Consider the following 26,542-nt stretch of genomic DNA (forward strand, 5'->3'; position numbering starts at 1 on the left):
TGGCGGCCGGACCCTCCCCGAGGGCGGGACCGAGCCGGGGGCGGCCCTTGGACAGCGGCGGCGGCTCCGGGCGGGCTCCGGGCGCGATGGCGGCGGCGGCGGCGGGGCCGTGGCCGGAGCTGGAGGCGGCGGCGCGGGAGCGGCGGCGGGAGCTGTCGCTGGCGGGCGCGGCGGTGGCGGAGCGGGTGGCGGCGGGCGGCGGGCGGCTGCCGGAGGCGCTGCTGGCGCTGCCGCTGCTGCAGTCGCTGGAGCTGAGCGGCTGCGCGGCGCTGCGGGAGCTCGGCCCGGGCGTGGCGGCCGCGCTGCCCGCGCTGCACACGCTGGTGCTGAGCCGCAACGCGCTGGGCCCGGCCGGGCTGGGCGCGGGGCTGGGCGGGCCCCTGCCCGCGCTCCGCCTGCTCGACCTGTCCGGGAACGGGCTGGAGGCGCTGCCCGCCGCGCTCGGAGGGACGGGCGGCGGCGCGGAGGACGCGGCCCCGGCCTTCCCGCAGCTGCGCAGCCTCAACCTGAGCGCGAACCGGCTGCGGGAGCTGGGCCCGGGGCTCTGCCGCGCCGCGCCGCAGCTGCAGGAGCTGCTGCTGTCCGGGAACCGGCTGCGAGCGCTGCCCGGAGGGCTCCTGCCCCCCGAGGGGCCGCCCGCGCCCTTCCCGCTGCTCAGCCGGCTGGACGCGGCCGACAACGAGGTGGCCGAGCTGGGCGCGGACATCGCGGCGCTGCCGGCGCTCAAGGTGGGAGCCGAGCCCGCGGCCCCGCAGGGGTCCCCGCCGCACAGCCCTGACCGTCCTATCCCTGTCTCCTCCAGAGCATCCCCATCGCGCAGCCCTGACCGTCCCATCTCTGTCTCCTCCCGAGCGTCCCCATCGCGCAGCCCTGACCGTCCCATCCTTGTCTCCTCCAGACCGTCCCTGTTGCTCACCCCTGACCGTCCCATCTCTGTTCCTCCAGAGCGTCCCCATCGCACAGCCCTGCCCGTCCCATCTCTGTCTCCTCCAGACCGTCCCCATCGCGCACCCCTGACCGTCCCATCTCTGTTCCTCCAGAGCATCCCCATCGCGCAGCCCTGACTGTCCCATCTCTGTCTCCTCCAGAGCGTCCCTGTTGCTCACCCCTGACCATCCCATCTCTGTCTCCTCCAGAGCCTGGACGTGGCCAACAACCAGCTACGGGAGCTGCCCGCCGCGCTGGCCGACTGCCCCCGCCTGAAGGAGGCCAACTTCAGGGGCAACCAGCTGAGGGACAAGCGGCTGGAGAAGATGGTCAATGGGTGCCAGACGAAGGCCATTCTGGAGTACCTACGGGCCGGGGGACGTGGGAAGGGGAAGACTGAGAGTGGCAGAGAGGACGTCAGGAAGAAGAAGAGGGAGAAGCAGAAGAAGGACAGTGGGGATGGGGAGCAGGATGAGGTGGAAGAGGCGAGCAAGCTGCTGGTGAAGGTTCTGCACGTCTCTGAGAACCCAGCGCCTTTGGTGGTCAAAGTGAGCCCGGGTGTCAAGGATGTGCGAGCCTTCATCGTGTGCTGTGTGCTGAAAGGAGTGAACTTAAAGCCGGGAAATGCTCTCAAGAGGTTCCTGACGATGCAGGTAACAGGTGGAGCCTCGTGGTACTCATTTGGAATGGGAATGTTGCTGGCAGAGTTGGAAATAGACTGTTGTAGGCCTCTTCCAGCAGATGAGTTTGGAAACTTAAGGTGAGCTCCTCACTCAGCAGGTGCGAGGGTACAGGGTGAGTTGTCCCTGCCAGCAGCACATGCCTAGTCTGTCCAAAATCAACAGAACTGTTTTTGGGAAGGACCCATCAGAGCTCAGGTATTGCCACGAGGGCAATGGACGCGCTCACATTTGTGTTGTGACTGTAACGGGAGCTTGTTAGTACTGTGGAACCTGTTAAAAGCTAAAAATAACCCTGTGTCCTTGTGTAGAGATCCCTTGGATTGGCTCCAGCTTCCCTGATCCATTAAAACCATGGTACACACCCAGCTTTCTGACTGAGGTATCCTGCCCACAGGCCTGTTCCTGGGCCTGCTGCTCACCTGTCCCTTGGGTGGCAGGTGGGAGCTGCTTTCAGGTTACAAGGCTTGAGTATTTGGGATTGCTTTCTGACTTAAAATTTGGTTTCCCTGTAGAAAAACATGTCACATGTTGTCAGGCTTTGCTACCCTTGCATTTGGGCTGTAACAGAGATACAGATGAAGGGAAGGGCTCTGTTTTTTAGTCACCTGGCTGGTAGTGCTGCCAACATTAAATACAGAAGAATCTGCACATAGAAGGGATAAATCATACTGCCTTTTTGATCTATTTTGATGGCATCCTTTATGTTTCAGACCAAGCTGCACGAGGACATCTGTGAGAAGCGCACAGTGGCCACTATTGCCACCCACGACTTGCAGCTGGTCAAAGCTCCTCTGACATATGATGTTCAGCCTCCTGATGAGCTCAAGGTAGGGCTTAAGGGTGCTTTCTTACCTCATAGAACCTAGAAAACAAACTCCAGGAACTTTAGATGTTCTGATTTCCTTGCTGTCCTGCTGTACCAGGTGCCTGGTTTAGTACCAGCGGCCGAGCCTGTTTTTCAAGTGGGTGTTACAGCAGTCCATGTGAAATGGAAAGTATTTCCATGGTGAAAAAGGCATGACAACATGCAGGAATATTGTTTAATTATTGACCTGCTTACAGAGGAGTGTTGTAACCCTGGTGTTTGAGTGAAATTCAGTTAAAATGTTTTGTTTTCCCGCGTGGTGCAGATCGCGCCCCTGGGTCGGAAGGAGATCAAGGCAAAGGATCTTCTCCGCCAGCTGCAGCTGGAGGCTGAGGAGCAGCGGAAGCAGAAGAAGCGTCAGAACGTCTCTGGGCTGCACAGGTCAGTGCCTTGTTGTGGTTTTCCCACGTACATTTTGGTGACTCCACTGGGGATGTGACAGATGTGTTCAGAACAGCAGATAGAAGGGAAGCAGAGAGGATTGAAGGGTGTGTGGTGCACATGCTGTGAGCTGAGGGAATCGGGCATGAGGAAAACTTGACGTAGCAGCAGATGGGCTGTAAGGCAGTGTGTGGCCCTGCCCTGTGCTGAGATCACACACTGATTCCTTTTTGTCACTATTTGCTGCCATTGTGTCCAGCTCTCTCAGTTGCTCACTTCTTGCTGCTTTGTTTCTCGTGGCAGGTACCTGCAGCTGCTGGATGGCAAAGACAACTACCCGTGCCTGGTGGATGCTGAAGGTGCTGTGATTTCCTTCCCACCAATAACCAATAGTGAGAAAACAAAGGTACTTCCCAATCATGGAAATACATCAATAATTAAGCAGTGTTTCGTTCTATTGTGAGATGTTTAACTCAGAGGCATACAGTTCTGTGAAACTTGTGCTTGTAGTCCAAGTATAAACTCTTACAGTTTATATGGGCTCTGCTGTCAGACTGGGAGGAATCTGGGAGTTGGGAGTTTTACCTCTGGAAATCTGTTCCAAAACACCAGCCTGCCTGTGCAAAAGCTTTGGAAGGGTAATAATTTGGCTTTTGATTTGTAAAGAACAGCAGAGCTTTGCCCCTGATTAAACAGAGTGAAAGCCTGCAGCTCTGTGTGCTGGGACGTGTCCAGGGGGCTGTGGATAAGCTGCTCTTACTCCTCACTTGCTTCATCTCTGAAACTCTTACAGATTAGAAAAGAGACCCGGGACCTGTTTCTGGAAGTGACGAGTGATACCAGTTTACAGATCTGCAAGGATGTGATGGACACCCTTATCCTGGTAGGGAGTTCGGGAAAATATTCTTCTGTTCTTGGGGGGGCTCCTGCCAAACGTGTCATTGCTCACATGCATTGAGAAGAACACAGAAGCTGATTTGTATTTTTGTAGTATTGTTACTCCCTCTCTTTGTTCCCTGCCACAGAATTGATGTTGTTCTCTGTACTTTGCTTTGCAGAAAATTGCAGAGCTGAACAGATCTGCCTTGGAGAACAAGGAAGGCTCTGGTTCAGATGTGGAATCAGATGCTCTCTGTGGACCAGGGAATTTGAACCTGCCCTTGGTGGTGGAGCAGGTGCGAGTGGTGGACACGGATGGGAACTTGAAAGTACTTTATCCTTCCAAAACAGACCTGGCCACAGTGTCCTCTCTGCTGACTGTGATCCGTTAGCAGGTGCCTGAGCTGAGAGAGGATTCCATTGCCTTTATTTGGGGTTTTTTACATGTATTCAACAACACAACTGATGCACAGTGAGATGGGTTTTTAAAGAAAAGATGTGGAGCATCCTGCTGGGAAAGCAATGGCTGCAGAGTTTGATGAGCTACAGCAAGGAGAATTGGGATTTTCATCCTTAACAGACATCATCCATGTTAGGCCTGTGCAAAAGAGCAGCATCTTCAAACATGGGCTGAAGGCAGAGAAGCTGTTGGATGTCAGAATGCAGTAGAGAAAATCATTGCAATGTTTAAAACAAGCACAGTCACATTTTTCTGCAAGATCACTTTTTCCTCCTGGTGTTTCATCTGGATCATTATTATGGCAGCAGAGGAATGCAGTTAATTGACAGTGTGGAACTGAGGTCCTCTGCTGGGTACAACCTGGAGCCAGAACGCCAAAGCACTTTGCTGACATCTTGTTCTGCAGAATTTTATCTGGAGTAACTGTGAACATTTAGTTGCTGTCAGAAGCATTTAATTGCTGTCAGAACTTGAGGGATGCATTTTAAAGTGACGGTTTTTGCGTTCAGACATGAGCGCAGCTTCCATTTTTAAGGGATTTGTTGAGGGTTTGTGTGTCCCAGTGCATTTCAGGGCCATCCTCCATCCCTGTGGGAATTGTGGTGACCTTGTGTGTGCCCAGAGAGTCACTGTGGGCGAGCACTGGCTTTGTTTTTGCTGAGGGGGTTCAGGTCTATTCAGAGCTGCCTCCAGCTGACACTGCTGAACTCCCTGTCCCCCCAGAGTACAGGCACTGATGCCCACAGTGACCCTCCTGGAGCTTTCTGCCCTACCCACCTATTTTTACTTTCCAAAATACAGGCAGTTGGAGCAGTTCTTGTTTGGCAGTCTCTGGGTGACCTATATGTGTGGGTGAGCACTGGTGGGCACTCACACCTCTCCCTCAGCCAGGGTGACCCCCAGACTGACTCTCTTCTGGTAAAAATGATATCTCAGAGCTCTAACTGAATTGCTGCTATGTCAAATACATCCCCATGTCGGGACTTGCACATGGAATGGAAAAATAAAACAGCTTTTGCAGCCCTGGCACTGTCCCTCGTTCTGGCATTGGGGGATGTTCAGTTATGTCACTTAGAAACTTCCCAAGGCAAAAATGGGAATTATACACTGCCCAGCAGCTTGTAGCCAAGCCATCCTTGTGCTTCAGGCTTCTCTGGAAGTCAAGTGTTACTACAGACCAAGGACTTCCAGTGACTTGTGCTCTGAGTTGGCTGAAACAATTGAATCAGATACTCCAACAGAACTTGGTGTCAGTAAAATGAGTTTAATTTCTTGTAAGGCACCTGCTCCGAGCTGAGAGCCCAGAACCTGAGGCTGGTGATGGGTTCTGGCCCAGCCATCAGAGCTTTTCCATCCTGGAGGATTTCCTTCTCCTTGCTGGTGATGCTGTGCTGCTGTCGCTGCTGAGCAGTGACGTCCTGCTGCTCTTGTTCTTCAGCATCTGCTGGAACTCCGTCCGCTCGTTAAAGATTTTCTGAAAATCAGCCACGTGTGAAGAGGTGGGCAGGCTGGGAGCAGCACTGCAAAGTGTCCTCTTAGCTCAGCAGTCCCTTCCTGGCTGCTGGAAGCTGTCTGGGAGAGCCACATACCTGCATTGCCTCCAGCAGTTCATCATCCGTGAGCTCGCCCTGGGGGTCCTGGATGCCCTCCACGCTGAACGTAGCCTGGATTATTTTGTTTCTGTACCTTTCAAACTTCGGATAAAAGAGGAGAGCGGGTGTGTTCAGGCTTAATGTGCATTTGCACTGATCTACAGAGACTGTGAAGTGTTTATGTGAAATTACAGGCAGTTTGGGCTTCACTGAAAGTGCTGTGGTGATTATGTGGGTCTGGGTGGGCCAAGGCTCTTCCCCTGGCACCAGGAGATGACTTTAGGGTGGTTCTTGTTACCTTGGGTCTGGAAGGATGTTAGAAACCTGACCTGAACTCACCTTTCTCCAGAGTTTCTGGTATTTGAGGTCTCTTTTCTTTTTAAGTGGCACAAGAGCTGCCTGCTCCACAGCTAGGGAGCAAATGGACTGAGATTCCCAAGTGTGTCCCAAGAGGGAGACAGGGCTCTGAGGTGAAAAAGGCCACACTTACCTTGCTGCTGATGAGCTCCAGTGCCACTCTGGTTTGCAGCTCTGTGTGCTGCAGTGCCTCAAACTGGCTCTGGGTCTCCTTCTGGGCCTGTTTCTGCTCCAGGAGGTGGAGGCGGGTGGTCACAACCTCAGCCTGCAGCTGGCTGATTGTCCCCTGTAACTCACTGATGAGCTTGTTCTGCTCAGCCAGCTGGAATTCCTGTTCTGCAACAACCTGAGCAGATACAGGAATCCAGCTGTCACTGGGGAGAAGAAAGTGAGCAAGTTTGACCTTATTTTCCCACTATTTGGTCCAAATGTTTCCTGGGCAGAATCTCTGGACTGACAATCTCACCAGTAGTGGTAGCTGTTATTATTTGGTGTTTTCTCTAAAACTACTGGGGTTAAGTGGGGGTTTTATATGCCAAACTCAACCAGCCCAGTGAAACAGCAAACAGACTTTTCTGTAGAGGCTTTGCTCAAATTCACCTGTTGAAGGTTTTGGTTCTCCTCCTCCATCATCACCACTGCTTCTTCGTGCCTCTGTTCTTCTGTAAGGCTGCAAAGCTGGAAGGAGAATGTTTTACACTTCAGTTTCACAGCCACAGGTGACCCTCCTGCCTATGAGAGAGGGAATGTTGCAAAAATCCCAAATTCCCAGCTGCCATGTCTCCTGCTAGCCATGGCCACCATGCTCTTGGGCCGTACCTTGTCAGACACAGCTTGGAACTGGACTTCTCTCACTCTGAGCTGCTTCTGGAGCAATTCCTTTTCGGATTTGATTCTCCGAAGCTCGGATTCTTGGATCTCCATCTGTCTTTGCAAGGAAGAGATGGCACCTGTGAAGTGGGAGAGTATTCTGTTAGCAAAGCAAATCCCTGCTGAACGCCCTGTGGCTGCTTTTTTCAGGTGAGCATAAGCAAAGCCACTGTGGGAACAGTCTGGGACCAGACTTGGGTCACATTAATGCTGCATCACAGTAGTTCTGGGTGATAATGTGGTTTGTGGGATGTGGGTTTGTACAGTGTGGAGAAGAAAAGGTGGTTTCACTTCAGTGTGACTAATTGTGGCCTTCCAGTGCCACAAAGAACTGACAGAGACTGTTTACAAGGCGCTGGAGTGACAGAACAGGAGGGAATGGCTTCACACTAATAGAGAACAGGGTTAGAGTGGATGTATGGAAAAAATTCTTCCCCGTGAGGGTGGCTAGGCCTGGCACAGGTTTTCCAGAGAAGCTGTGGCTGCCCCTGGATCCCTAGAAGTGTCCAAGGCCAGGTTGGACAGGGCTTGGAGCAACCTGGGATAGTGGAAGGTGTCCCTGCCCATGGCACGGGGTGGCACTGGGTGATTTTTAAGGTCCCTCCAACCCAAACCATTCTGTTATTCCATGTGTATTAAACGGCCTGGCTTTGAGGTGGGCGCTGCTCTGAGGACATGCAGAGTGGGCACCTCGAGCCCTGCTTTGCCACTCTGCTCAGCGCTTTCTCTGCTGGTTTTCTCGTGTTCTTCACTTCCAAGGGGGGAAAAAAAGTGTTTTCAAAGCAAGCGGCTTTTCAGCCTGTGAGCGACACCCTGCAATGTTTCCAAGGTGAAAGGAGCCGAACTGAATGAGACCTAGGCAGGTAAAGGCGTGCTCTGGGCACCTCCCGCGGTACCTATGGCCATCTTGTGGTCATCCTTGGCTTTCCGCAGCTCCTGCCGGAGCTGCCCCATGGATTCGGCGAGCTCTGCTCCCTGCGAGTCATCGGCTTCCATCGCCCGGGGCTGGGGCTGCGGCCGGGCCGGGCCGGGGTCTGTCCTGCACCGCGGGGCTCGGAGCGGGGCCGCTGCCGGGCAACGGCGTGAGGCGGGCGGGCCTTCCGCTTCCGAGTCAGCGGGGCCGGGCCATGGGGCGGAGGAGGAAGACGCTGCACGACTACGCGGCCGAGTTCTCGGAGCTGTCGGTGCGGCGGGAGCCGGCGGGGCCGGGCCCGGCGGGCGCCGTGGAGACGCTGTTGTGCACGCCGTGCCAGCTGCCCCTGAGGGTGCGCCGCGACCGCATCCTGGAGCACCTCAGCTCGGGCCGCCACTGCCGCAACCGCCGCCTGCTCCGGCAGCTCGGGCTGCGCGCCCCGGGGCTCCGGTGAGGGACACACCGCTGCTCGGGCTCACCCGGCCTTTCCCTGCCTCATTCAGTCTCACCCGACCGACCCCTGCTCGGGTTCATCCTGCCCTTCCCTGCCTCGCTCACCCTAGTTCAGTCTCACCCGACCACCCCTGCTCGGGCTCATCCTGCCCTTCCCTGCCTCACCCGCTCCATCTCAGCCTCACCGACCCTTGCTCGGGCTCATCCTGCCCTTCTCTGCCTCACCCGCCCCATCTCAATCTCACTGATCCCAGAACAGTGTCCCCAGCTGGACCAGTGCTTGTCCCCCTGTGCTGGGCACTGCTGAGGCCCCTCAAGTGCCATGCCCAGTTCTGTTCTTCACTACAAAACAGACATTGAGGGGCTGGAGCGTGTCCAGAGAAGGGCGTGGAGCTGGGGAAGGGGCTGGGGAGTCAGTGCTATGAGGAGTGGCTGAGGGAGCTGTGGGTGGCACTTAGTGGTGTGGTTTAATTGACAAGGAGATGCTCAGTCAAAGGTTTGCCCTGATGATCTTGGAAATCTTGTCCAATTTTAATGATTCTTTAATTATCTGTCTCACCTGACCCCACTCAGGAAGCATTTGGACAGCATCCTCAGACATATGGTGACATTCTTGGGGTGTTCTTATGCAGGGTGTTCTTCTCAAGAGTTGGATTTGATGATCCTTGTGGGTCCCTTCCAGCTCAGGATATTCTCTGATCCTCTGATCTCTGTCTCCTCAGCTCTGCAGGTCCCGACTCCAGCCTGAGCCTGAGCCTGCCCCTGCCACTCGACGTGCCCTCCCTGCTCTCCCATCCCTCCTTCCTCATCACCACTGGATCCAGCACTGGCTACAGCATGGTCCCCTCCCCACCCTCCTACAACAAGCTGCTGGTTCCCCACCACCCCATCCCCACCACACACAGCGATGGCCCAACACCCTCCACCTCTGCCAGCCACCCCTCACCGCTGGCCACCTTCCACACCAGGATTGCACCTCCTGGCCAAAGCGAGCCCGCACCTGATGCCTCCAACAGCCTGACACCCCCCTCATGCCATGGTGGCAGCGGCGTCGGCCTCGTGCTCTTCGGCGCAGGGCTCGTGAGCACAGCCTTGATGCAAAGCCTGCTGGAGGAAGCTGGATGCTGCCTGCTCTACGTGGTGGAGGATCAGCTGGAGGAGGTGGAACGTGCCTTTGGCGCCAGGGTCCCAGCTGGCACCAGGGTGCTGCAGCAGCAGGAGGCCACCCTCGCGCTCAGCGACCCGCGGTACTGACCAGCGCGGGGGCTTCCACACAAGCCTTGCCTTCCCCTCTGGGAACTCTGCAGCAGCCCCAGACTGTCCCTCTGGCCACCAGCTCCTGGCTGTGCCTCTGCTCAGGGCAGGGGGCTCCATGCCAGCCTTGCCTTCCCCTCTGGGAACTCTGCAGCAGCCCCAGACTGTCCCTCTGGCCACCAGCTCCTGGCTGTGCCTCTGCTCAGGGCAGGGGGCTCCATGCCAGCCTTGCCTTCCCCTCTGGGAACTCTGCAGCAGCCCCAGACTGTCCCTCTGTCCACCAGCTCCTGGCTGTGCCTCTGCTCAGGGCGGGGGGCTCCATGCCAGCCTTGCCTTCCCCTCTGGGAACTCTGCAGCAGCCCCAGACTGTCCCTCTGTCCACCAGCTCCTGGCTGTGCCTCTGCTCAGGGCAGGGGGCTCCATGCCAGCCTTGCCTTCCCCTCTGGGAAACTCGGCAGCAGCCCCAGACTGTCCCTCTGGCCGTCCGTGCGGGAGTGAGGGGCCCTTTTGTCACCTACCCATAGATCCTTCAGGGGTCTCTGAGCAGCTTAACTGGGCCCCAGATTAAGGGAAACTTGGAGGTGTTTAGGTACAGGCAGTTTTGTTAAGAAATTTTAAAAAACCAAACATTTTCCTGCATTCCCACAGAACAATAATAAATGGCAGCTTTCCTGCTTCCTGCCAATTTTCCTGTTTCAGAGCAGTCAGCTGAGTTTGGTGGCTCTTGGAGCTCTGAGATAAGCGAGGGTTGGTGTAAATTGTGGGAGGATTGTGGCATTTTGCTTTAGATTGAACTGAACAACTGTAACATCACCAAAGTGCTGTTGCTGTCAGGTCTAAAATATTGCAGGAGCAAAAGGCAGAGCTTTTATGAAAGGCAGATTTGATACTAGAAAATAAAGAATCACAGGAAGCTAAGATGCATTGATCAGCAGCTCTACCACATAAATACTTTGGATTTCTGTGTGTGTGTTAACTGTCAGGATTTAAATACTTTTTAAAGGAAACCTTTAAAAGACTTTCTCCTTGAAGATGCAGGAGAAGCAGTGCAATTCCTTTGTGCCACTTGTGATTTTAATCTATGTGTGTCACTACATTTCATCCTTGAAGCAGGCACTGAGTTCCTTCTATAACCCAGCTGGCCCTTCCAGAGCAACGGGGTTTTAGGTTTTTTAAACTGTTACCAAATAGAGCTTTTGAGCATTGTTTGATCTAGTGAAAACCTTGTTCTTACTGAAGATCTCTCTTGATTCCTGCAGAGTTTCTGGAGCCATTATTTGTTCTCCACCTGACAAAGCCCCTGAGATGGTAAGAGATGCCTTACGAGCAGGTGAGAGGAGCAGCTGCACATTCAGCTTTTCCCTGTGCCCGTTGATGTGCACTTGTGAGTGTGTTTGTGTTTCAGCAGCAGCCCTGGAGCTCTCAAACTGTGCAATTAAAGTGTCTGAGATCCCTGCTGATGTTAATGGCTGGACACCAGTGGGGTTTGTGCTATGCTGGTCCCAGTATGTTTGGGCAGTGTCTCATCCTAAAATCCCACCAGGACTCACAGGAAAGCTGTCACCAAAACAGTCCCACTCCTGGGGTCTGGGACAGCTGAAACCACAGCAGGCAGGCAGAAGGGGGTAAATGCCATCAAAACCAGAAATGTAACGAGCTGTTACTGCAAGATCAAGGTGTTTTGTGCAGCTGTGTCTCCCCTGAGCCCCGTGTGTGTCCTGTTTTGCACAGGTAAAGGTGTGTTCTGTGAGGGGCTGCCCAGCTTGGACAGACAGACAGCAGAAGCCTGTTTTGATGAGGCCGACAGGTGTGGGAGGCCACTCGTGTGTGGGTTCTACAAGTAAGACCAGTGGTTTTCCTGTGATTTATTCTTTATAAAATCCCATGTCTGGAAGCAGCACTGATTCCTCAGGCTTTCCTGACTTGGTCCTCAAATCAGCTTGGTTTCACCTGGAGAGGAACAGTGGATTTGTCTTTCCAAACAAGCTGTGGGTCTGCTGGTAGATAAAACTAGCACTGGGAGATAAAAAGAAACAATGGGGAGGATTCTACTGATTGATGAATGGAAAAAGATATTTGCTTTTACAAATAAACTTTAGGTTTGCTGATAAACGAAATTAGACATTGAAATATGAAAGAAACAATGGGGAAGAAAAACCCCTAAATTCTGTAAGAATTAAAAATTAAAAGGGAGGGTTATACATTAGAGGGAAATCTTTGGTATCAGGTGTATTAGGAAGTCTGAACCTCTCAAGTATCTCAGCCAATGGGGAAAGAGAGAAGGGAAATGTGGCTGGGAAATTGGGATAAAAAGGAGGCTGCATCCTCCAAAAATTGGAGAGATCCCAGGGGAACGCCCCATGGCCTCTCCCTTTATAAAAATAAAGTAAAAAGGACTCCTCAGTCTCCTTTTTGGACATAAACCTCTGATGTTTGTGGATTAATTTTCCTAACAACCTCATCCTTGTTTCCCTTGGAAGGCGCTTTGACCCAGCCCTGCAGTTCCTGTACAAGAAGGTGCGGGAGAGCCGGGCCCTGGGCAGGATCCACCGGGTATCAACCATCAGCAGCCTCTATCCTGCAGCCTCTCTGAGCCTGCTGAAAGCCTCAGGTACCCAGCAGCTCCCTGCTGAAGAGTCTGGGCTTCACTCAGAGTCATGGAATGGTTTGGCTGGGAAAGGACATTTAAGCTCATCTGTTCCACCCCCTGCCATGGGCAGAGACACCTTAACCAGACCAGGTTGATCCAAAACCTGTTCTGGAAATGTCTCTGTGTTCTGTGGGAATTCCCCTGAATTTGTATAGCCTTAAGATCCATGGGGAGGAGAGTTTTTTGAGGAGTGTTTTCTTTACCAAACTTCACTTCTGTGCATTTTTTTTGTCCCTTTAGTATTAATTTCTTCACTGTGGGGGCTTTTTATACCATCTCTGTGCAGTTCAGAAATATGAATTGGCTGTGGGTTTCAATATGGAGACATTAATGCCCAGTTTTGCTTCTTCCAGGTGGAATTTTTTACAATGCTGCCGTGCATGACATAGATATTATCAGTTTGTTGTTGGGAGAGAGTGTGCCAGATACAATATTTTCCCTGGGCCATGCCTTCTGTGCAGGTAAGAATGAGTCTTTTGATGGTTTATTGGGTACCTCTGGACTTCAAGGTTAAAACTAGCAACAAAAAAGGAATGAGAGCATTATAGCCATGACAATTATTCCATCATGGAGCAGCTGAATAAACAGGCTGGTGGAACATAAGGCAGGTTCCTTGGGGGTATTTGGTGGAGATCTCTGAATCTGGTGAATCTCCTGCTGATGTGAAGCAGTTGCAGTGGAGTTATCATTGAACATGACTCTGCAGGACACCAGATTTGGAACCAGAGTACAGAAGATAACTGAGCTAAGGTTTGAGCTCACAAAAATGTCAATGAAATGTTCATTCTCTGCTTTCTCTGGCCCTTCCCTGTGGATCCCAGCACAAAGCTGTGCCTTTGCTCTGGGTCATGTTGGGTTGATGTGCACACTCTGGGTTACCACACTCATTTAAACGAACCCTAAAAGGTGGAAGGTGCCGTTTTTGAAATGGAAATGCAGAGTTTTAATTAAGGTAATTGCAGCAGCTGCCAAGCTTGGCTGGCTGGGGTGAGGAGGGGCAGGATGCAACACTCTCTTGCATGGCACAGCATTGAAATGCAGCAAACAAGAGCCCTCCAGGAGGGTTCTGTACCCTCTGTCTGCTCCAGCAACGTGCTGGAAATTGCCTGTTCCTGGAAGCACAGGTGGGTGCCCTCATTAGAGAGCTGCAGGCTGGGAGGGTGGAGTTGGGCCTGGGGCTGTGTGTTCCTGCAGAACTGCCTGTGTTCCATCAGGAATGCTGGTGAAGCAGCTGGGGTGCTGTGGGAAGCTGTCACAAAGCCATTGTCACCTCCCAAAGGAAGAACAGCAGTTTGTAGCTGTAGGATGTGGCTGGTTTGCTGTTCCTGGGGTGAGCCAGGCCTGTTTTGTCCCCAGACATGGGCTGCCTGAGGGATGTGGACATGGTCACCATCAGCATGAAGTTCCCCAGCGGAGCCATTGTCACCCTGGACATCAGCCAGCACTGCACCAGGAGCTGTGACCAGCGGCTGGAGGTGGGGCCCTGCTGCTCAGTCAAGTCTGTTTTGACTCCTCTGAGTGTGCCTGCAGCACATTTCCCAAACACCCTCTATTACAGAATCATTGAGGTTGGAAAAGACCTCCAGGATCATCAAATCCAACCTGTCACCAATCCCCACCTTGTCACCCAGAGCAGAGCTTTAAGTGCCACATCTGTTTGTTTGGCTGTTGCCTCAGCAGCAGTCCTTTTTCAGTCTACAATCCACTTTCTCTTTTCTCACCCAAATTTTCTCTCTGTCCCATGCATTATGTGGTGTTAAGAGCTGCATGAATCATAGCAGAGCAGGAACTGGTGTCAGCTCTCCTGAGGCTGAAATTGTGCAGATTTCCTTTGTCCTTTCCAGGGTGGTCTCCGCTGTGTAGCAGGAGTCCTGCATATGAAAGGGGAAGAAAAGTGTAAATTCCTACAGTAATGAATAATTACAGCTATGGGGGCTGGTCTTGGGGAGGAATTTCTGTTAGGCACTTGTAAAAGGGGCTTTGCTCAGGTGAGGTATCACACAAGCGGAAGCCATTGTACTACAGCAGACCCGTGGTGTTTCTGTTGTGTCTGAGCCATTCCAGGGCTGGGGCAGGTGTGACTCCTCATTTCAGAACCTACTTTTGTCTTGGTTTTACAAACCAGGGCTTCTCTAACCTGGCCAAGTGTGTGAGATTGAAAATGTGATAACTTCAAAATATTCTTTCTTCCCTGTTTTGCTCCTTCTCTCAGGTTCATGGGTCTCAGGGGACGTTAAGGGTGGACAACCAGAACCCCCTGGGCATCACAGAGCATGGGACTTCTGTGTCCATCTGTCCCCAGAGCCAAGCTGAGCGCTACAGAGATGCCTACAGGGAGCTCTTCCGGCACTTCCTGAGAACCCTGAAAGGTGGGACAAGGCTTAAATGGATGGCTGGTGTTGCTTTGGGTTGGCTTTCTTAGGGATGCACTGTGTCAGGTCATGGAGATGGGTGGGGAATGATGATCTGAAACTCTGTGCTGGGTTTAAGAAATGAGAGTTGGGAGGGGAAACTCCCTTGGACCTTACTGCTGTTTGTGACAGCCAGGAGATTCTCAGCCAGAGTCCTGGCTGCCCAGAAGGGATGAAAATCACAGAATCATGGAGTGGCTTGGGTGAGAAGAGGCTTTGAAGATCATCTAGTCCACACTATCCTCAGCCAGAGTCCTAACTGCTCTGAAAGGGTAAAAATCACAGAATCATGGAATGGCTTGGGTGGGAAGAGGCTTTGAAGATCATCTAGTCCACACTATCCTCAGCCAGAGTCCTGGGTGCCCTGAAAGGATAAAAATCACAGAATCATGGAGTGGCTTGGGTGAGAAGAGGCTTTGAAGATCATCTAGTCCAAGCTATTTTTATTCAGCAGTATTTCAGTTGTTGTGGCTGCATTGCCAGGGCAGGAGGAGGGGTTGAAATGTTTTAAGTCTTGCGGCCCCAGTGCTGTGGGGGGATCTGTGCTCACAGGGGACCATGGGTTTCATCCAGTGCTTTGTTGCTGTCCCACAGGCCAGGAGCCCCCCGTGGTGACCAAGGAGCAGCTCCTCTGGACCATCCAGGTCGCTGCAGCAGCCGAGCAGTCCTGGAGGAATGGATCTGCTGTGGACTTGCACAGCAGTGCCACGGGTCCGCCTGGGGTCAAGGCTGAGCTTGTGTGACAGCCACTCCCACCCAGTGGCCTCAACAGAAGCCTGGATGGTGGTTTTGGTGTTCCCACTGGGAATGCCCAGCAGACAGAGGCACTTTTGAGCCAGGAGCACTCATTGCTGGGGCGGGGCAGGGTTCCCACCATGTCAGCCAGAGCCTGCAAGAAATTCCGTGTGGTTTCATCCAGGTGGTTTTTCCTCCTGGAGGGTGCTGCTGGCCACAGAGCTCTGTTTTCCTGGGAGAAGAGTAATGCTCCTTGGGCCAGGCAGGGTAGTGGAGGACCACCAGTATCTGGGATGAGGGAGAAGTCTCCCCTTGGAGAGGGAACAGCCACTGCCTGCCTGGAGGAGAAGTCACAAGCAGGCACCTTCCCTGCAGTGCCACAAGGGAGGTGATTTAATGCTCAAAAAAGCATTTAATGCTCACAGGAGCATCTGTGAGTATGTTTAGATTGGGTATATGGAAGAGATTCTTCCCTTGGAGGGTGGTGAGGGGCTGGAATGGATTTCCCAGAGAAGCTGTGGCTGCCCCATCCCTGGAAGTGTTCAGGGCCAGCCTGGACAGGGCTTGGAGCAAGCTGGGATCGTGGAAGGTGTCCCTGCCATGCCAGGGGTGGGATGGGATGAGCTTTAAGGTTTCTTCCAAACAAACCTGTCTGGGATTCCATGATCCTGTCTGGGACAGAGACCCCAGCAGAAGGCAGAGCCACAGGCCAGTCAGTGTCTGCCAGGAGCTTTGGGCCTTTGTGGTGTGTGGAGCTCTCTGCAGATGTGAGGCTCTGACTGTTCCTGTCTGGCTATCACATACCAGTTTTCAAGATCTTTTGAAACCTTTTTTTTTTTTTTTTTAATTTTTTTTTTTATTTTTTAATTTTTTTTTTATTTTTATTGAATTACAACAACATTCTTGACTTCTTCCATTTCAAGGCATTAAGTTTATAAACTTCTTGCAAGAACCTTTAGTTCAATCAATTTCCAATTCCTACCTGTGGAATATATACTCCTAAAACTAGAAATAATGGTGCAATTTGTGTTCTTTTTGGGAAATTGTTTTTAACAGTGTAATTTTTCAAGCTCAGAAAAACTGTGTCTTAATGCTTGTTCTCCATTCCATTCACTATTTTTTAGCCATTTATTAAGAAAAAAAAAATGTATGTGTCCAGAAGCTGGTTTTTGCCTCTCTGTACTTGCTGTAGCAAATTAGTACACAATGGTGGGTTTCTTTTTTGTTTCAGTAGCTTTAGGCCTTTTGAGGTCCTACAGTTGAAGGTTTACTCTGGGTTAAGAGGGCACTTTCTGTCCAGTTTTAATTTTTAGATGCAAGAATTCCCACATGTGCTTTTATTGTGTTACAAAAAAAAAACCAAAAAACAACCAAACAACAGAAAAGCAACCCAAAACAAAAAAGAGTAAACACATCTATAAAAATAACACATTTTCCAAAGATAACATTACAAAAAATACAATTCCTATCACAGAGTGATCCATTAATACTGCTGGGAACAGCCCTGGGAACTCTGGAAATGTGAGTGGTGGTTGCAAAAGCTTTAAAGCATTAAAGTGCTTTACTGAGCCATTTCCTGGGGACACAGATCACTGTCAGCCACACCAGGGGAGCTCCCAATCCCAAAGGTTCCCAATCCCTGTGGTGTGAGGGGTGGGACGGCCTCAGGGGTGGTGACTGCACCTGCAGCTCACCAGTCCCTGAGGAAGAGGAGGGACAAGAGGCAAACCTGTGTGTGCTGAAGGCTCCGAGCTGCTGTGGGACAGCCAGACAGGGCCTTGGAGGAGGGTCCCATCCCAGGGCTGTGGGTGCAGCACATGCAGTGGTCACACTCCTGTCCCCCCTGCAGAGGGAGCAGCCACTGCCTGCCTGGAGGAGAAGTCACATCTCAGCTGAGCCCTGCTGGGATTTCAGCTCTCCTGCTCGTGCTCAGAGGGGCCAGGGCTTTGGGAAGGGTATCCAGCCCCTTCCCCAGCCTGGGGGTGGTGGGAAGCAGGTGCAAGGCTGCCTTTGGAGGCCTCCAGAGGGAGAGTGCAGCAGTGGGAATGGGCTGGGCAGCGTCATCTCTGTGCAGGTTCCCTCAGGCTGCCCAAAATCTCCAGTGACCCAGGGCTGAGGGGGCAGATGCAGCAGCTCCCTGCCCTCCCTCCTTCCCACAGCAACAGCTCCTGAGACTGCCAGTGCCTTTCCAAGACTTGTTGTGGGACATTGTCTTCCCAAAAGTGTAGGGAATAAACAATCAGGGAGGGAACACAGCTATTTGTGTCCTTGCTTTCTGTGAAGGCTTTTTTCCCAGTCTGAATCAACAGAGAAATTGCAGCTGGGGAAAATGACAAGGAACAGAAGAGAATTGGGCAGCCAGTCCATGCTGTGCTCCAAAAAGGTGGAATTTACACCATGGCATTCCAGCTTGTCAGGTCTGACCTGTCAACAAAACTCCCCAAGGGAGCAGGGAGGGATTATCCAGACCTGTGACTTCCCAGGACAGTCACTGGCTTTTCCACAACTGCATGCAAGAGACTCAGAGGAGGGAAAAAACTGAGTTTTGAACAGATAAGGCTGGAGACAGGATTGTCTGCATGTTTACATGCTACAACATGGAATTAATTTACTTGACACTGCGGTGTCTCAGGAGTCAGTATCAATTTTTATAGCTTACATGAAAATAAATCTTTCTCTCTCCTTACAGCACAACGAGTTTACTGTATGTACATTCTGTTTATATACACCAACCTTTAAGTACAAGAACACATTGGTAATGGACAAACAGGATCTTTCTGGCTCTACTGAGGGCTGAGGGAAGGGGTGCATTTGGCAGTCCATGGAAAAGCAGGATGTGGCTTCACACCAGTCCCTGGCAATGCCTGCACAGGTCAGGGCTGAGTCTGTTGCAGTGCCAAAGCCCTCTCAGTTTGGGACACCATGAAGAACACGGATGGCGAGCAGGGATGAGAAAAATGTGCTGTCCTTACACTGCTGGATGCAGGGATGCTCCAGGAAAACACAAACCACACAGTGCCTCCTGTGCCGTGGGCAGGCAGAAACCCCGCTCTGTCTGCTGAGCTGGCTCGGCTGCCCTCCTCCTTTCCTTCCTCCTCCTCCTCCTCCTCACCTCCAGTTTCCTCCCCAGGCAGGCACCTCCTGCCTGGCTCAGGGCCTGCAGTTCCCCTGGATATAACAAACTTAAACTTCTCCAGGTGCCCAAGGCTGCAAATACATTTTTGAGGGGTGGGGGGGGTCTCATCACCCCGCTGGTGTCTCGCTGCCACCTCTGGAGCCCCTCAGTTGATCTCTCCCTCCGTGAACTCCTCCTTTATGGACTGTTTGCGGGATTTGCAGTCCGGGAGGTCGAAGCCGAAGTCGGCCCAGTCGTCGGCGGTGCCGCGGTTGGGGATGGTGATGGTGTGGCGCACGCGGAAATGCACGGCCTCCATCACCCGCTGCCGCTGCAGCTCGCCCGAGCTGCCGATGGAGATGGTGGAGGCGTTGCTGCTGCTGCTGGAGCGGATCAGCTGCTGGGCGCCGTAGTCATGGCTCTGCTTAAGCTCCTGCAGACCCCGCCAGATGATCATGCGGTACTGCTCCGGGATCTTCAGTGCTGCGAGATCCTGCAAGGACAACGCTGCTCAGGGCACGGCCAGCAGAATGGCACTGGACCAGCAGGAGAGAGCCCCAGGTTATGCTTTTGGGGAGGACACGTGGGGGCAATGCCCAACAGAGCAGAGCCGGACCTCCTGCCATGGCCAAGGGTCCTTCCCTTAGGTTCAGGGGTCTCAGGGGACGTTAAGGGTGGACAACCAGAACCCCCTGGGCATCACAGAGCATGGGACTTCTGTGTCCATCTGTCCCCAAAGCCAAGCTGAGCACTACAGAGATGCATAAGTTTGTTATATCCAGGAGAGAGCCCCAGATTATGTTTTTGGGGGGACACATGGGTGCAATGCCCAACAGAGCAGAGCTGGACCTCCCGCCATAGCCGTGGGTCCATCATGGTGCACCCATGGCCATGGATGCGTCCCCTGGGTGTCAGAGACATATTTTATGAAAAATCCTTTTGCCAGGACTTTTTCTCCTGAGAAGCTCTTGAGAAGAGGCTGCAGAAATTCTGTGTAAACAATAATTATCTGCTGCTGTGGAACACAACAGGTGTGTCTTTGATTGGCCTCACGTGGTTGTTTTTAATTAATGGCCAATCACAGTCCAGCTGTCTTGGACTCTCTGGTCAGTCACACGATTTTATTATCATTCCTTTCTATTCCTTGCTAGCCTTCTGATGAAATCCTTTTATTCTTTTAGTATAGTTTTAGTATATAATTTTCTTTTGATATAATATATATCATAAAATAATAAATCAGCCTTCTGAAACATGGAGTCAAGATTCTCATCTCTTCCCTTGTCCTGGGACCCCTGCGAACACCACCACACCCTGGGTTATTTCTCGTTTGCAGCCAAGTAACTGCAGGTTTGCATGTTGGAGATTTTTGTTGTTTTGGGAAGGGTTCACATCAAACTGATGTGGAAATGGGAGGGAAGGAAGGGACCATTCCCCTCGAACACAGGTTGCAGAGCAGCATGTGGAGCATCCTTGTGGCTGTGCACCTGGGATGGGCTCTGCTCTGGTCCTGGCCCAGGAGGCTGGAGCAGCACCAGCCTCCAGCACTGAGGACATGACATGACACTGACCTCAGGCTGGGGACATGTGCCAGGACACACACCAGCACAGGGGGGAGCTGCCAGGGGTCCGTGTTAATGCCAGCACAGAGACTCACGGGAGCGTTAACTGCAGCAGACAGTGAGTATGCAATTAGTAGCTACAAACGACTCAGACACACAGCTCTGCCCTGACACAAGTTTTGGCCATTCCTAAACGTTCCCGTGGACAGCTGACAGGCAGTCATGGAGTTAGTTCAGCAAATGGTCCAGAACCAGGCTCAGGTTACACAACTGGCCCCAGCCACCAGTGACAAATCATCATCTCTCCTGCGGGATGCTGCAGCTGCCAGGTAGAGACACTGCTACACCTGCCTGGGGCAAAACAAGGTCAAAACAGGGTCGGGCAGGAGCTCTGTCTCAGTCAAAACACCAGCTCGGGGATTTACAGGGTTTTCCATGGATCAAAGCGTTCCAGGATTAGTTTTTGTTTTCCTTTTTCTTGTTTCTCTGATGGGCTGGGGAATAGCTCCAGTGCTGCCCCTGGTACCAGCACCAGAGTGTGGCAGCAGCAGAGGAAGATGCTCTGGGCACACACAGGTATTTCCAGCATCCCCTCCATGCTGCTTCTGACAGCTTTTGCCTGACCTGGGCTATTTCATTCCAGACTTCAGCCTCTTTCATTCTAAAGATTAGCAGGGGAAGAGGCGAGACCAGATTAAACCTCCTTGAGCTGCTGTGGGGTGTCCCTGCTGGCTCTGTGGGATATGGGGTGTGTTCCCCTGAGCACCTCAGCTGTGTTCTCTGTGTTAGGAGGAAAATCTCCCTGAGCTCTGGCCTGGGGATCTTTGATCTCTGTTGTTTCTGAGAGTCTGGAGGAAGCAGCTGAGATTGGTTGTGGTTTTTTGGGACTGGTTGTGATTTTTACCAAGGCCTGAGCAATAGATACCTCCAAAGGACCAACAAGGGGGCAGGAATGACAAGCATCAATCCTGGGAACATATGTTCTCTGTAAGGGGTTGGGGCACAGGTTTCCCTTCCTCCAAAACACATTTGGTTTTGCTTTTCAGACCAACAGCTGTGGGAAACAAGTGGTAAGAACAGATCTCCCCAAAGCATTTACCTCTATGGATAGGTTCTGCAGGTGGTAAATATTCTGTAACCCTTGTGAGGTGAAATAGTCGATGCAGTTTGGACACCCCAATCCTGTTAAAAAACTGCAGAGAAAGTTTGGAAAATAAAGTGGCATTAAGTTCTCATGAACAACAGCTGTGTCCCATCTCTGTGGGACAGACCATGTCAGGTGGGGGACGTGGAGAGCTCCATGGGTGCTCCACTGGCACTAAGGTCAAAGCACAGTGTGGGGTTGTGTTCATTCCTAAACTACACACGTTTTTCTCCTGATTGTCTGAGATTTTGGCTCAGGAACTCATATAATATGAGGGAGCTCAAGCTACTGGGGAGGGGGATCAGGGCATGCTCCAGGCTCTGCCCTGTGTGGATTCTGGCCCAAGGTCTGTCAAAGCATCCGTGGTCTTTTTAAAGGCCAAAACATTCAAAACCTGCAGAGCTGTTAATGCATTTCTGATTGAAATAAGCCACATGGACCCATTTCCAGGTGTTGCTGGAAGGGGAAGGGGGAAGCTCATAAAGCTATGTGCTGTTGGACAGGTAGGACAAGACCCTCTTTAGGATGTGCTTAATTTCTAATTGATCAGGGATTAGGGAGGTGTATGAGGGCAGAGGGGGCTCCTGACTGATTGGTGGCCGGGCTTTGGTTGCTCAGGTGAGAGGAGCAGCAGTGATTTCTCAGTTGGGGCCAGTGGCCAGCTGACCAGTTGCCAGACAGATGGGAAGGTTAGAGCGAGGGACACAGCAAGGAACAGAGGACAGACAGACAGGACACCAGGTGCCTTCCCTACCTGACGAGGCTGGGGTCGGCGTTGTAGGGTGGAGGGGGGGTGCAGTGGGACCCCGACACCATGGACTGGGAGGAGTGGCCCCCGTTCATTTCTCCATTGCTCTGCATGGGGTGGCTGTTCAGCATTCCAGGCCCTGGGCAGTGGCAACAAATGCACCCATTAGACACCGCCCAGACCTGATAATCTGTGGGAACCCAGGGCACAGGAAATATTTCTCTGGGTCTGCTCTGACCCTCAGAGAAACACTGGCTTTGACCCTCACCCATGGAGAAAGCTTCCAGGACTTCAAGATAGACTGGAGTCTACAAAAGTGTGAAATAGATTAGAGAGAGTAGTGTAGTATGTCACTGGGGTGACAAAGTTAGGTTTTGGGATTTTTAGTATGTTGTAGATGGAGGCAAGATAGAGGGCATTGGGCATTGTCCTGAGCTGCTGCTTCTTTTTCATCTACTCCATTTTCTGCAGTGTTGGTGGCACAGGGTGATTGGTCAAGGAAAGCTGCAGTTTTAGGTTACGTGGACAGACAAGGGATGAGTTATTGGTAGATAGGTAAAAATAAAGTGCAATTTAAAAGTGAATTGGATGGGGCAACTTTAAAAGACCTTGAAACTGTACATCTGTAGCCATTTTGCAGTGCTTTTCTTGTGTGCAAAGTCTGGTGTAGATGGTGTGCTGAAGTTTTGAAAAGATAATAATAAACAACTAGCTGAAGACTGAAAAAATCCAGTGCATCTCCTTTTCCTGACACAGAACTGCTCCAGGAGGGTTTCCCCCAACAGGGAAATCAAGAAATTGATAATAACCCCCACTCCTGGGCAGGGAGATCCCAGCCTGCTGACAGAGGACGTACCCATGGGGCCCAGGCTGGGCGCAGAGCTGGAGCCGTGCTGGGCAGGCTGTCCCACCAGCTGGTTCACAGAGGGCAGCTTGTTGATTCCTCCTCCGTGGACTTTGTTCATGGGGGAAAGGACGGGGCCGTAGGAGGAAGGAGTCTGCAGCTGGCTCCTGTTTGGGGAGGGAACACTCTGGTCAGACTGGGGTGGGTGGGATGGAGCTGTCCTGCTCTGTCTGGAGCTCCCGCCCAGCCCATCCAGCCTCCCTAGCAAGGGTGCTCAGGGGCTGTGGGGGTCTCAAGGGGCTGCAGGGGCCTGGGGGGGCTGTAGGGATCTCAGGGACTGTGGTGGTCCCAAGGGGCTGCAGGGGCCTGGGGGGGCTTTAGGGGTCTCAGGGACTGTGGTGGTCCCAGGAACTGTGGGGGTCTCAGGAGGCTGCAGGGGCCTGGAGGACTGGGGTGTTCTCAGGGACTGTGGGTGTCTCAGGGATTGGGAGGGTCTTGGGAGCTGAGAGGGTCTCTGGGACTTTGGGGGTCTCATGTGCTCTGACAATCTCAGGGGCTGTGAGGGTCTCAGGGCCTGTGAGGGTCTCAGGGCCTATGGAGGTCTCAGGGCCTGTGGGGGTCTTGGGAGCTGTGGGGGTCTCAGGGCCTATGGGGGTCTCAGGAGCTGTGAAGGTCTCAGGGGCTGTGAAGGTCTCAGGGGCTGTGAGAGTCTCAGGGTCTGTGAGGGTCTCAGGGCCTATGGAGGTCTCAGGGCCTGTGAGGGTCTCAGGGCTGTGGGAGTCTCAGGGCCTGTGGGAGTCTCAGGGCCTGTGGGGGTCTCAGGGGCTGTGAGGGTCTCAGGAGCTGTGAAGGTCTCAGGGGCTGTGAAGGTCTCAGGGGCTGTGGGAGTCTCAGGGCCTATGGAGGTCTCAGGGTCCGTTGAAGGTCTCAGGGGCTGTGGGAGTCTCAGGGCCTGTGAAGGTCTCAGGGGCTGTGGGGGTCTCATGGAGTTTTGGGGGTCTCAGGGGCTGGGGCAGGACTCACTGCCTCTGATGGAGCTGCTGCTGCTGCTGCCGGTAGGAATCCACCAGCTGCTGTGGGACCAGCTCCACCAGCTCCAGGCTCTCCTTTATCTTCATCAGGATCTCAAAGTTCTCCCGGCCTCGCACCTGGAGGAGGGAACAAGACAGGACTTTGCTTTATTCCCATCCCATGTGGCCAATTCCTCATTCTCCCTTTTTTCCACCCAGACTGACTGTCACTGTGGCCAGGGACTGTTTGGGATGGCTCAATCCCTTGGACACGTATGTCCATGGATGCTTTTGCTCCTATTCCCAAGGCCCCTGCTGTCCTACAGGAGCCTGTGCAGCCCCAACCTGCCTGACATCCCCTCCCCAAGGTGCTTCTGGCAGAGGGGACAATGCCACCGCTGTCCCAAATGGATTTCTGACCCCATTGCAGCTCACCCACACTTACAGGCACGTAGTACACCTCCTCCTCCCCATGCCTCCGTTTCTTAATGCCAGTGCCCAGCGCTGGGATGCCCTGGGGGCTCTGCTTGAAGGCTGGAAAGAGGGGGGAAGAGAATAGATATAGTCATGTGTGACCGTGTTCACAGGGGTCTTAGGAGGGAAGACCCCTGTGAAGAGGGAAGAGACGAGGATCTGACTTTATGTTTCAGAGGGTTTAATTTATTATTTTATGATATATATTAAAACTATACTAAAAGAATAGAAGAAAGGATTTCATCAGAAAGCTAGCTAAGAATAGAATAGGAAGGAATGATAACAAAGACCCTCTGTCCGAGCCAGCTGGGCTGTGATTGGCCATTAATTAGAAACAACCACATGAGCCCAATCCCAGATGCACCTGTTGCATTGCACAGCAGCAGATAACCATTGTTTACATTTTGTTCCTGAGGCCTCTCAGCTTCTCAGGAGGAAAAATCCTAAAGAAAAGATTTTTCATAAAAGATGTCTGTGACAGTCATGGGAGACAGGACATGGCAGGGAGTACCTCAAGCTGTGCAGGATGCTAAAACCATTCCCCTGGGGCCTATCATGGGCGTGTCCCTTTGTTATTGTCAATAATAAATAAACATATCTGGCCATGAGAGCCATGCCCAGGCATCTTTGGGCTCTACGAGGAGAGGGGTGGAGTCCAATTTATGAGATTTACTGGAGGAAAGTCAAAGCATCATCCCTGAGTGTGGATTTGAGCCCAGACTTGTGGAGCACAGGGATTTTTGGAGCCCCCCAGCCCTGTCAGGGCACTCACTGCGCTTGTTGGCGTTGCCGTTCTTGGCCGTGCTCTCGTTCAGGGCTTGCTGCTCTCGGAAATGATCCTCATCAGCTTTCCTATCCCTGCCGGGGCAGGCACAGATCCGCCCCTCGAAGGATCTCCTCCCCAGGACCTGGCCGCTGGGAGAACAGCACAATCAGTGGCCCTGCTTGTCCCCCTAGGGAAGGGCAGGAACCACATCAGCGACCCTCAGCGAGCCCCTGAGCAGCTGGGGGCAGAGGAAGGCTCCAGCTGAGCAGTCCCTGGTCCCTCCATGCCAGCCCCTGTCCAAGCTGGCAGAGGGGAGCATTGCTGTGCTAAGAGCTGGGGCTGCCCCATCCCCTTCCCTGGGTCTCAGGTTGCTGTTTGATAATTGCTGCCCTGAGATGTGCAGGGTGTCTCTGCTTCGGCCCGTATGGCTGAAGAACGAGTCTGGACTCTTCACTTTTCCGTCTTGAGGTTGTTTATTAATTCTTATCTATAAAATTTTCTTTCTGCCCAGCCAAGATCTGCTCAGCAGGGCAGCCACAGGCACTCTGACCGCCCCCGAGGCAGTTTTGTCCTTTTATACTACAAACTACATATAACATATTTACACTTAACTCCCAATACCTATCACCCATGTTAGACAGTGCACTTCTACTCTAAACCAATCCCAAAGTGCCAACATCACTGCAGAAAATGGAGAACAAGAAGAAGAAGGAGAAAGGCTGGACATGCCCAAGTTCCTCCATCTTGTCCCCATAACCCCCATACCAAAAATCCTAAAATCTACATTTTCACCCTGTGATAATTTTATTATTATACTATTCAAACCTGTGTGACTTTCAGGTCCTCATACAAAGTTGGCAACTTGCTCCAAGGGTCAAAATCAAATCCCCAGGTGCTTTGGGCTGTGTGCCAGGGTCTCTGAGCCCCCCGGCGGGGTCCTGGTAACTCTGGACACCCAGAGGGATGCACTGAATTCTGACACCTGGAGATGCTCCCTGCAGGGGAGGGTTCCTTCCCCAGCCCTCCCACAATGGGCAGGATGCCCAACCCTGCTCCCGCAGCCACTCACTCTCTCGTCTCCAGGGTGATGATGATGAGGATGGGCCTCCTGTTCATCCCTCCCACGCAGCTGCTGTTGCACATGAAGTTGTACAGGATGGTGGTGAACTCGGTCCCCACCTGGGCGGGAGGGGAGAGCAGGTGCTGAGTGGGGAGTGATGGGGGGAGGCAGGCTGGGATCCCCAGGGTGTGAAGGAGAGGAGGGGAGGAAAGCTGGGATCCTGGGGAGTGAAGAAGAGGAGGGGAGGCAGGCTGGGATCCCCAGGGAATGAAGGAGATGAGGGGAGGAAGGCCAGGATGCCTGGGGAGGGAAGAATCAGGGCCGGACCCTCTGGCACAGGGCTGGTGCTTTAGCAGGATGGGCAGGGGAACACTGGGGATGGTCCCAGCTAG

General features: G+C 52.7%; 4 protein-coding genes across 7 annotated transcripts in view; 2 read left to right on the plus strand and 2 right to left on the minus strand.

The window, feature by feature from the left end:
• Positions 1–60: 60 nt before the first annotated feature.
• LRRC47 (leucine rich repeat containing 47) lies at positions 61–5,996 on the plus strand. Its single transcript, XM_054647852.2, has 7 exons — positions 61–728; positions 1,137–1,580; positions 2,321–2,437; positions 2,741–2,856; positions 3,160–3,262; positions 3,650–3,739; positions 3,915–5,996. The coding sequence occupies exons 1-7, from the start codon at positions 87–89 to the stop codon at positions 4,125–4,127; spliced, it is 1,725 nt and encodes a 574-aa protein (XP_054503827.2). The 5' UTR covers positions 61–86; the 3' UTR covers positions 4,128–5,996.
• Positions 4,756–8,041, minus strand: CCDC27 (coiled-coil domain containing 27). Its single transcript, XM_054648047.2, has 6 exons — positions 7,911–8,041; positions 6,964–7,094; positions 6,745–6,822; positions 6,278–6,490; positions 5,785–5,889; positions 4,756–5,669 (listed from the first exon to the last, which is right to left on the minus strand). Exons 1-6 carry the CDS (start codon positions 8,008–8,010, stop codon positions 5,535–5,537), a joined length of 762 nt encoding a protein of 253 aa, XP_054504022.2. The 5' UTR covers positions 8,011–8,041; the 3' UTR covers positions 4,756–5,534.
• LOC129129918 (myo-inositol 2-dehydrogenase-like) lies at positions 7,988–19,469 on the plus strand. 2 transcript variants are annotated; one of them, XM_054648046.2, is made up of 9 exons: positions 7,988–8,377; positions 9,103–9,627; positions 10,894–10,964; positions 11,366–11,474; positions 12,115–12,245; positions 12,638–12,745; positions 13,641–13,759; positions 14,497–14,653; positions 15,290–16,596. In XM_054648046.2, the coding sequence occupies exons 1-9, from the start codon at positions 8,142–8,144 to the stop codon at positions 15,436–15,438; spliced, it is 1,605 nt and encodes a 534-aa protein (XP_054504021.2). In that variant the 5' UTR covers positions 7,988–8,141; the 3' UTR covers positions 15,439–16,596. The 2 variants fall into 2 exon arrangements, with proteins under 2 accessions (XP_054504021.2, XP_077046461.1); XM_077190346.1 differs by lacking the exons at positions 14,497–14,653; positions 15,290–16,596 and adding an exon at positions 19,193–19,469.
• The window catches only part of TP73 (tumor protein p73), a 35,347-nt gene continuing 26,806 nt past the window's right edge, over positions 18,002–26,542 (minus strand). For 2 of the 3 annotated variants that reach the window (XM_054647727.2, XM_054647728.2), the window contains 8 exons: positions 26,160–26,269; positions 25,097–25,239; positions 24,296–24,384; positions 23,864–23,988; positions 22,853–23,007; positions 22,003–22,135; positions 21,204–21,297; positions 18,002–19,038 (listed from right to left, as the gene is read on the minus strand). In XM_054647727.2, coding sequence (XP_054503702.2) covers positions 18,712–19,038; positions 21,204–21,297; positions 22,003–22,135; positions 22,853–23,007; positions 23,864–23,988; positions 24,296–24,384; positions 25,097–25,239; positions 26,160–26,269 — 1,176 coding nt within the window. In that variant the 3' untranslated portion in view covers positions 18,002–18,711. The remainder of the gene's footprint in view (positions 19,039–21,203; positions 21,298–22,002; positions 22,136–22,852; positions 23,008–23,863; positions 23,989–24,295; positions 24,385–25,096; positions 25,240–26,159; positions 26,270–26,542) is intronic. The other variant, XM_077190345.1, reaches the window with a different exon arrangement.

This window comes from Agelaius phoeniceus, chromosome 24 (assembly GCF_051311805.1).
Source record: "Agelaius phoeniceus isolate bAgePho1 chromosome 24, bAgePho1.hap1, whole genome shotgun sequence".
Taxonomy (NCBI): Eukaryota; Metazoa; Chordata; class Aves; order Passeriformes; family Icteridae; genus Agelaius; species Agelaius phoeniceus.

Excerpts from the sequence above, each read along its gene's own strand:
- CCDC27 (XM_054648047.2), bottom strand. The coding sequence starts at position 8,010 with ATGGAAGCCGATGACTCGCAGGGAGCAGAGCTCGCCGAATCCATGGGG. Across the intron at positions 7,095-7,910 it reads TGACCACAAGATGGCCATAG|GTGCCATCTCTTCCTTGCAA; the intron begins GTACCGCGGGAG and ends CCCACTTCACAG. Across the intron at positions 5,890-6,277 it reads TGGAGCTCATCAGCAGCAAG|TTTGAAAGGTACAGAAACAA; the intron begins GTAAGTGTGGCC and ends TTTTATCCGAAG.
- LRRC47 (XM_054647852.2), top strand. The coding sequence starts at position 87 with ATGGCGGCGGCGGCGGCGGGGCCGTGGCCGGAGCTGGAGGCGGCGGCG. Across the intron at positions 3,263-3,649 it reads CCAATAGTGAGAAAACAAAG|ATTAGAAAAGAGACCCGGGA; the intron begins GTACTTCCCAAT and ends AAACTCTTACAG. Across the intron at positions 3,740-3,914 it reads TGATGGACACCCTTATCCTG|AAAATTGCAGAGCTGAACAG; the intron begins GTAGGGAGTTCG and ends TTTGCTTTGCAG.
- LOC129129918 (XM_054648046.2), top strand. The coding sequence starts at position 8,142 with ATGGGGCGGAGGAGGAAGACGCTGCACGACTACGCGGCCGAGTTCTCG. Across the intron at positions 11,475-12,114 it reads CTCGTGTGTGGGTTCTACAA|GCGCTTTGACCCAGCCCTGC; the intron begins GTAAGACCAGTG and ends TTCCCTTGGAAG. Across the intron at positions 12,246-12,637 it reads GAGCCTGCTGAAAGCCTCAG|GTGGAATTTTTTACAATGCT; the intron begins GTACCCAGCAGC and ends TGCTTCTTCCAG.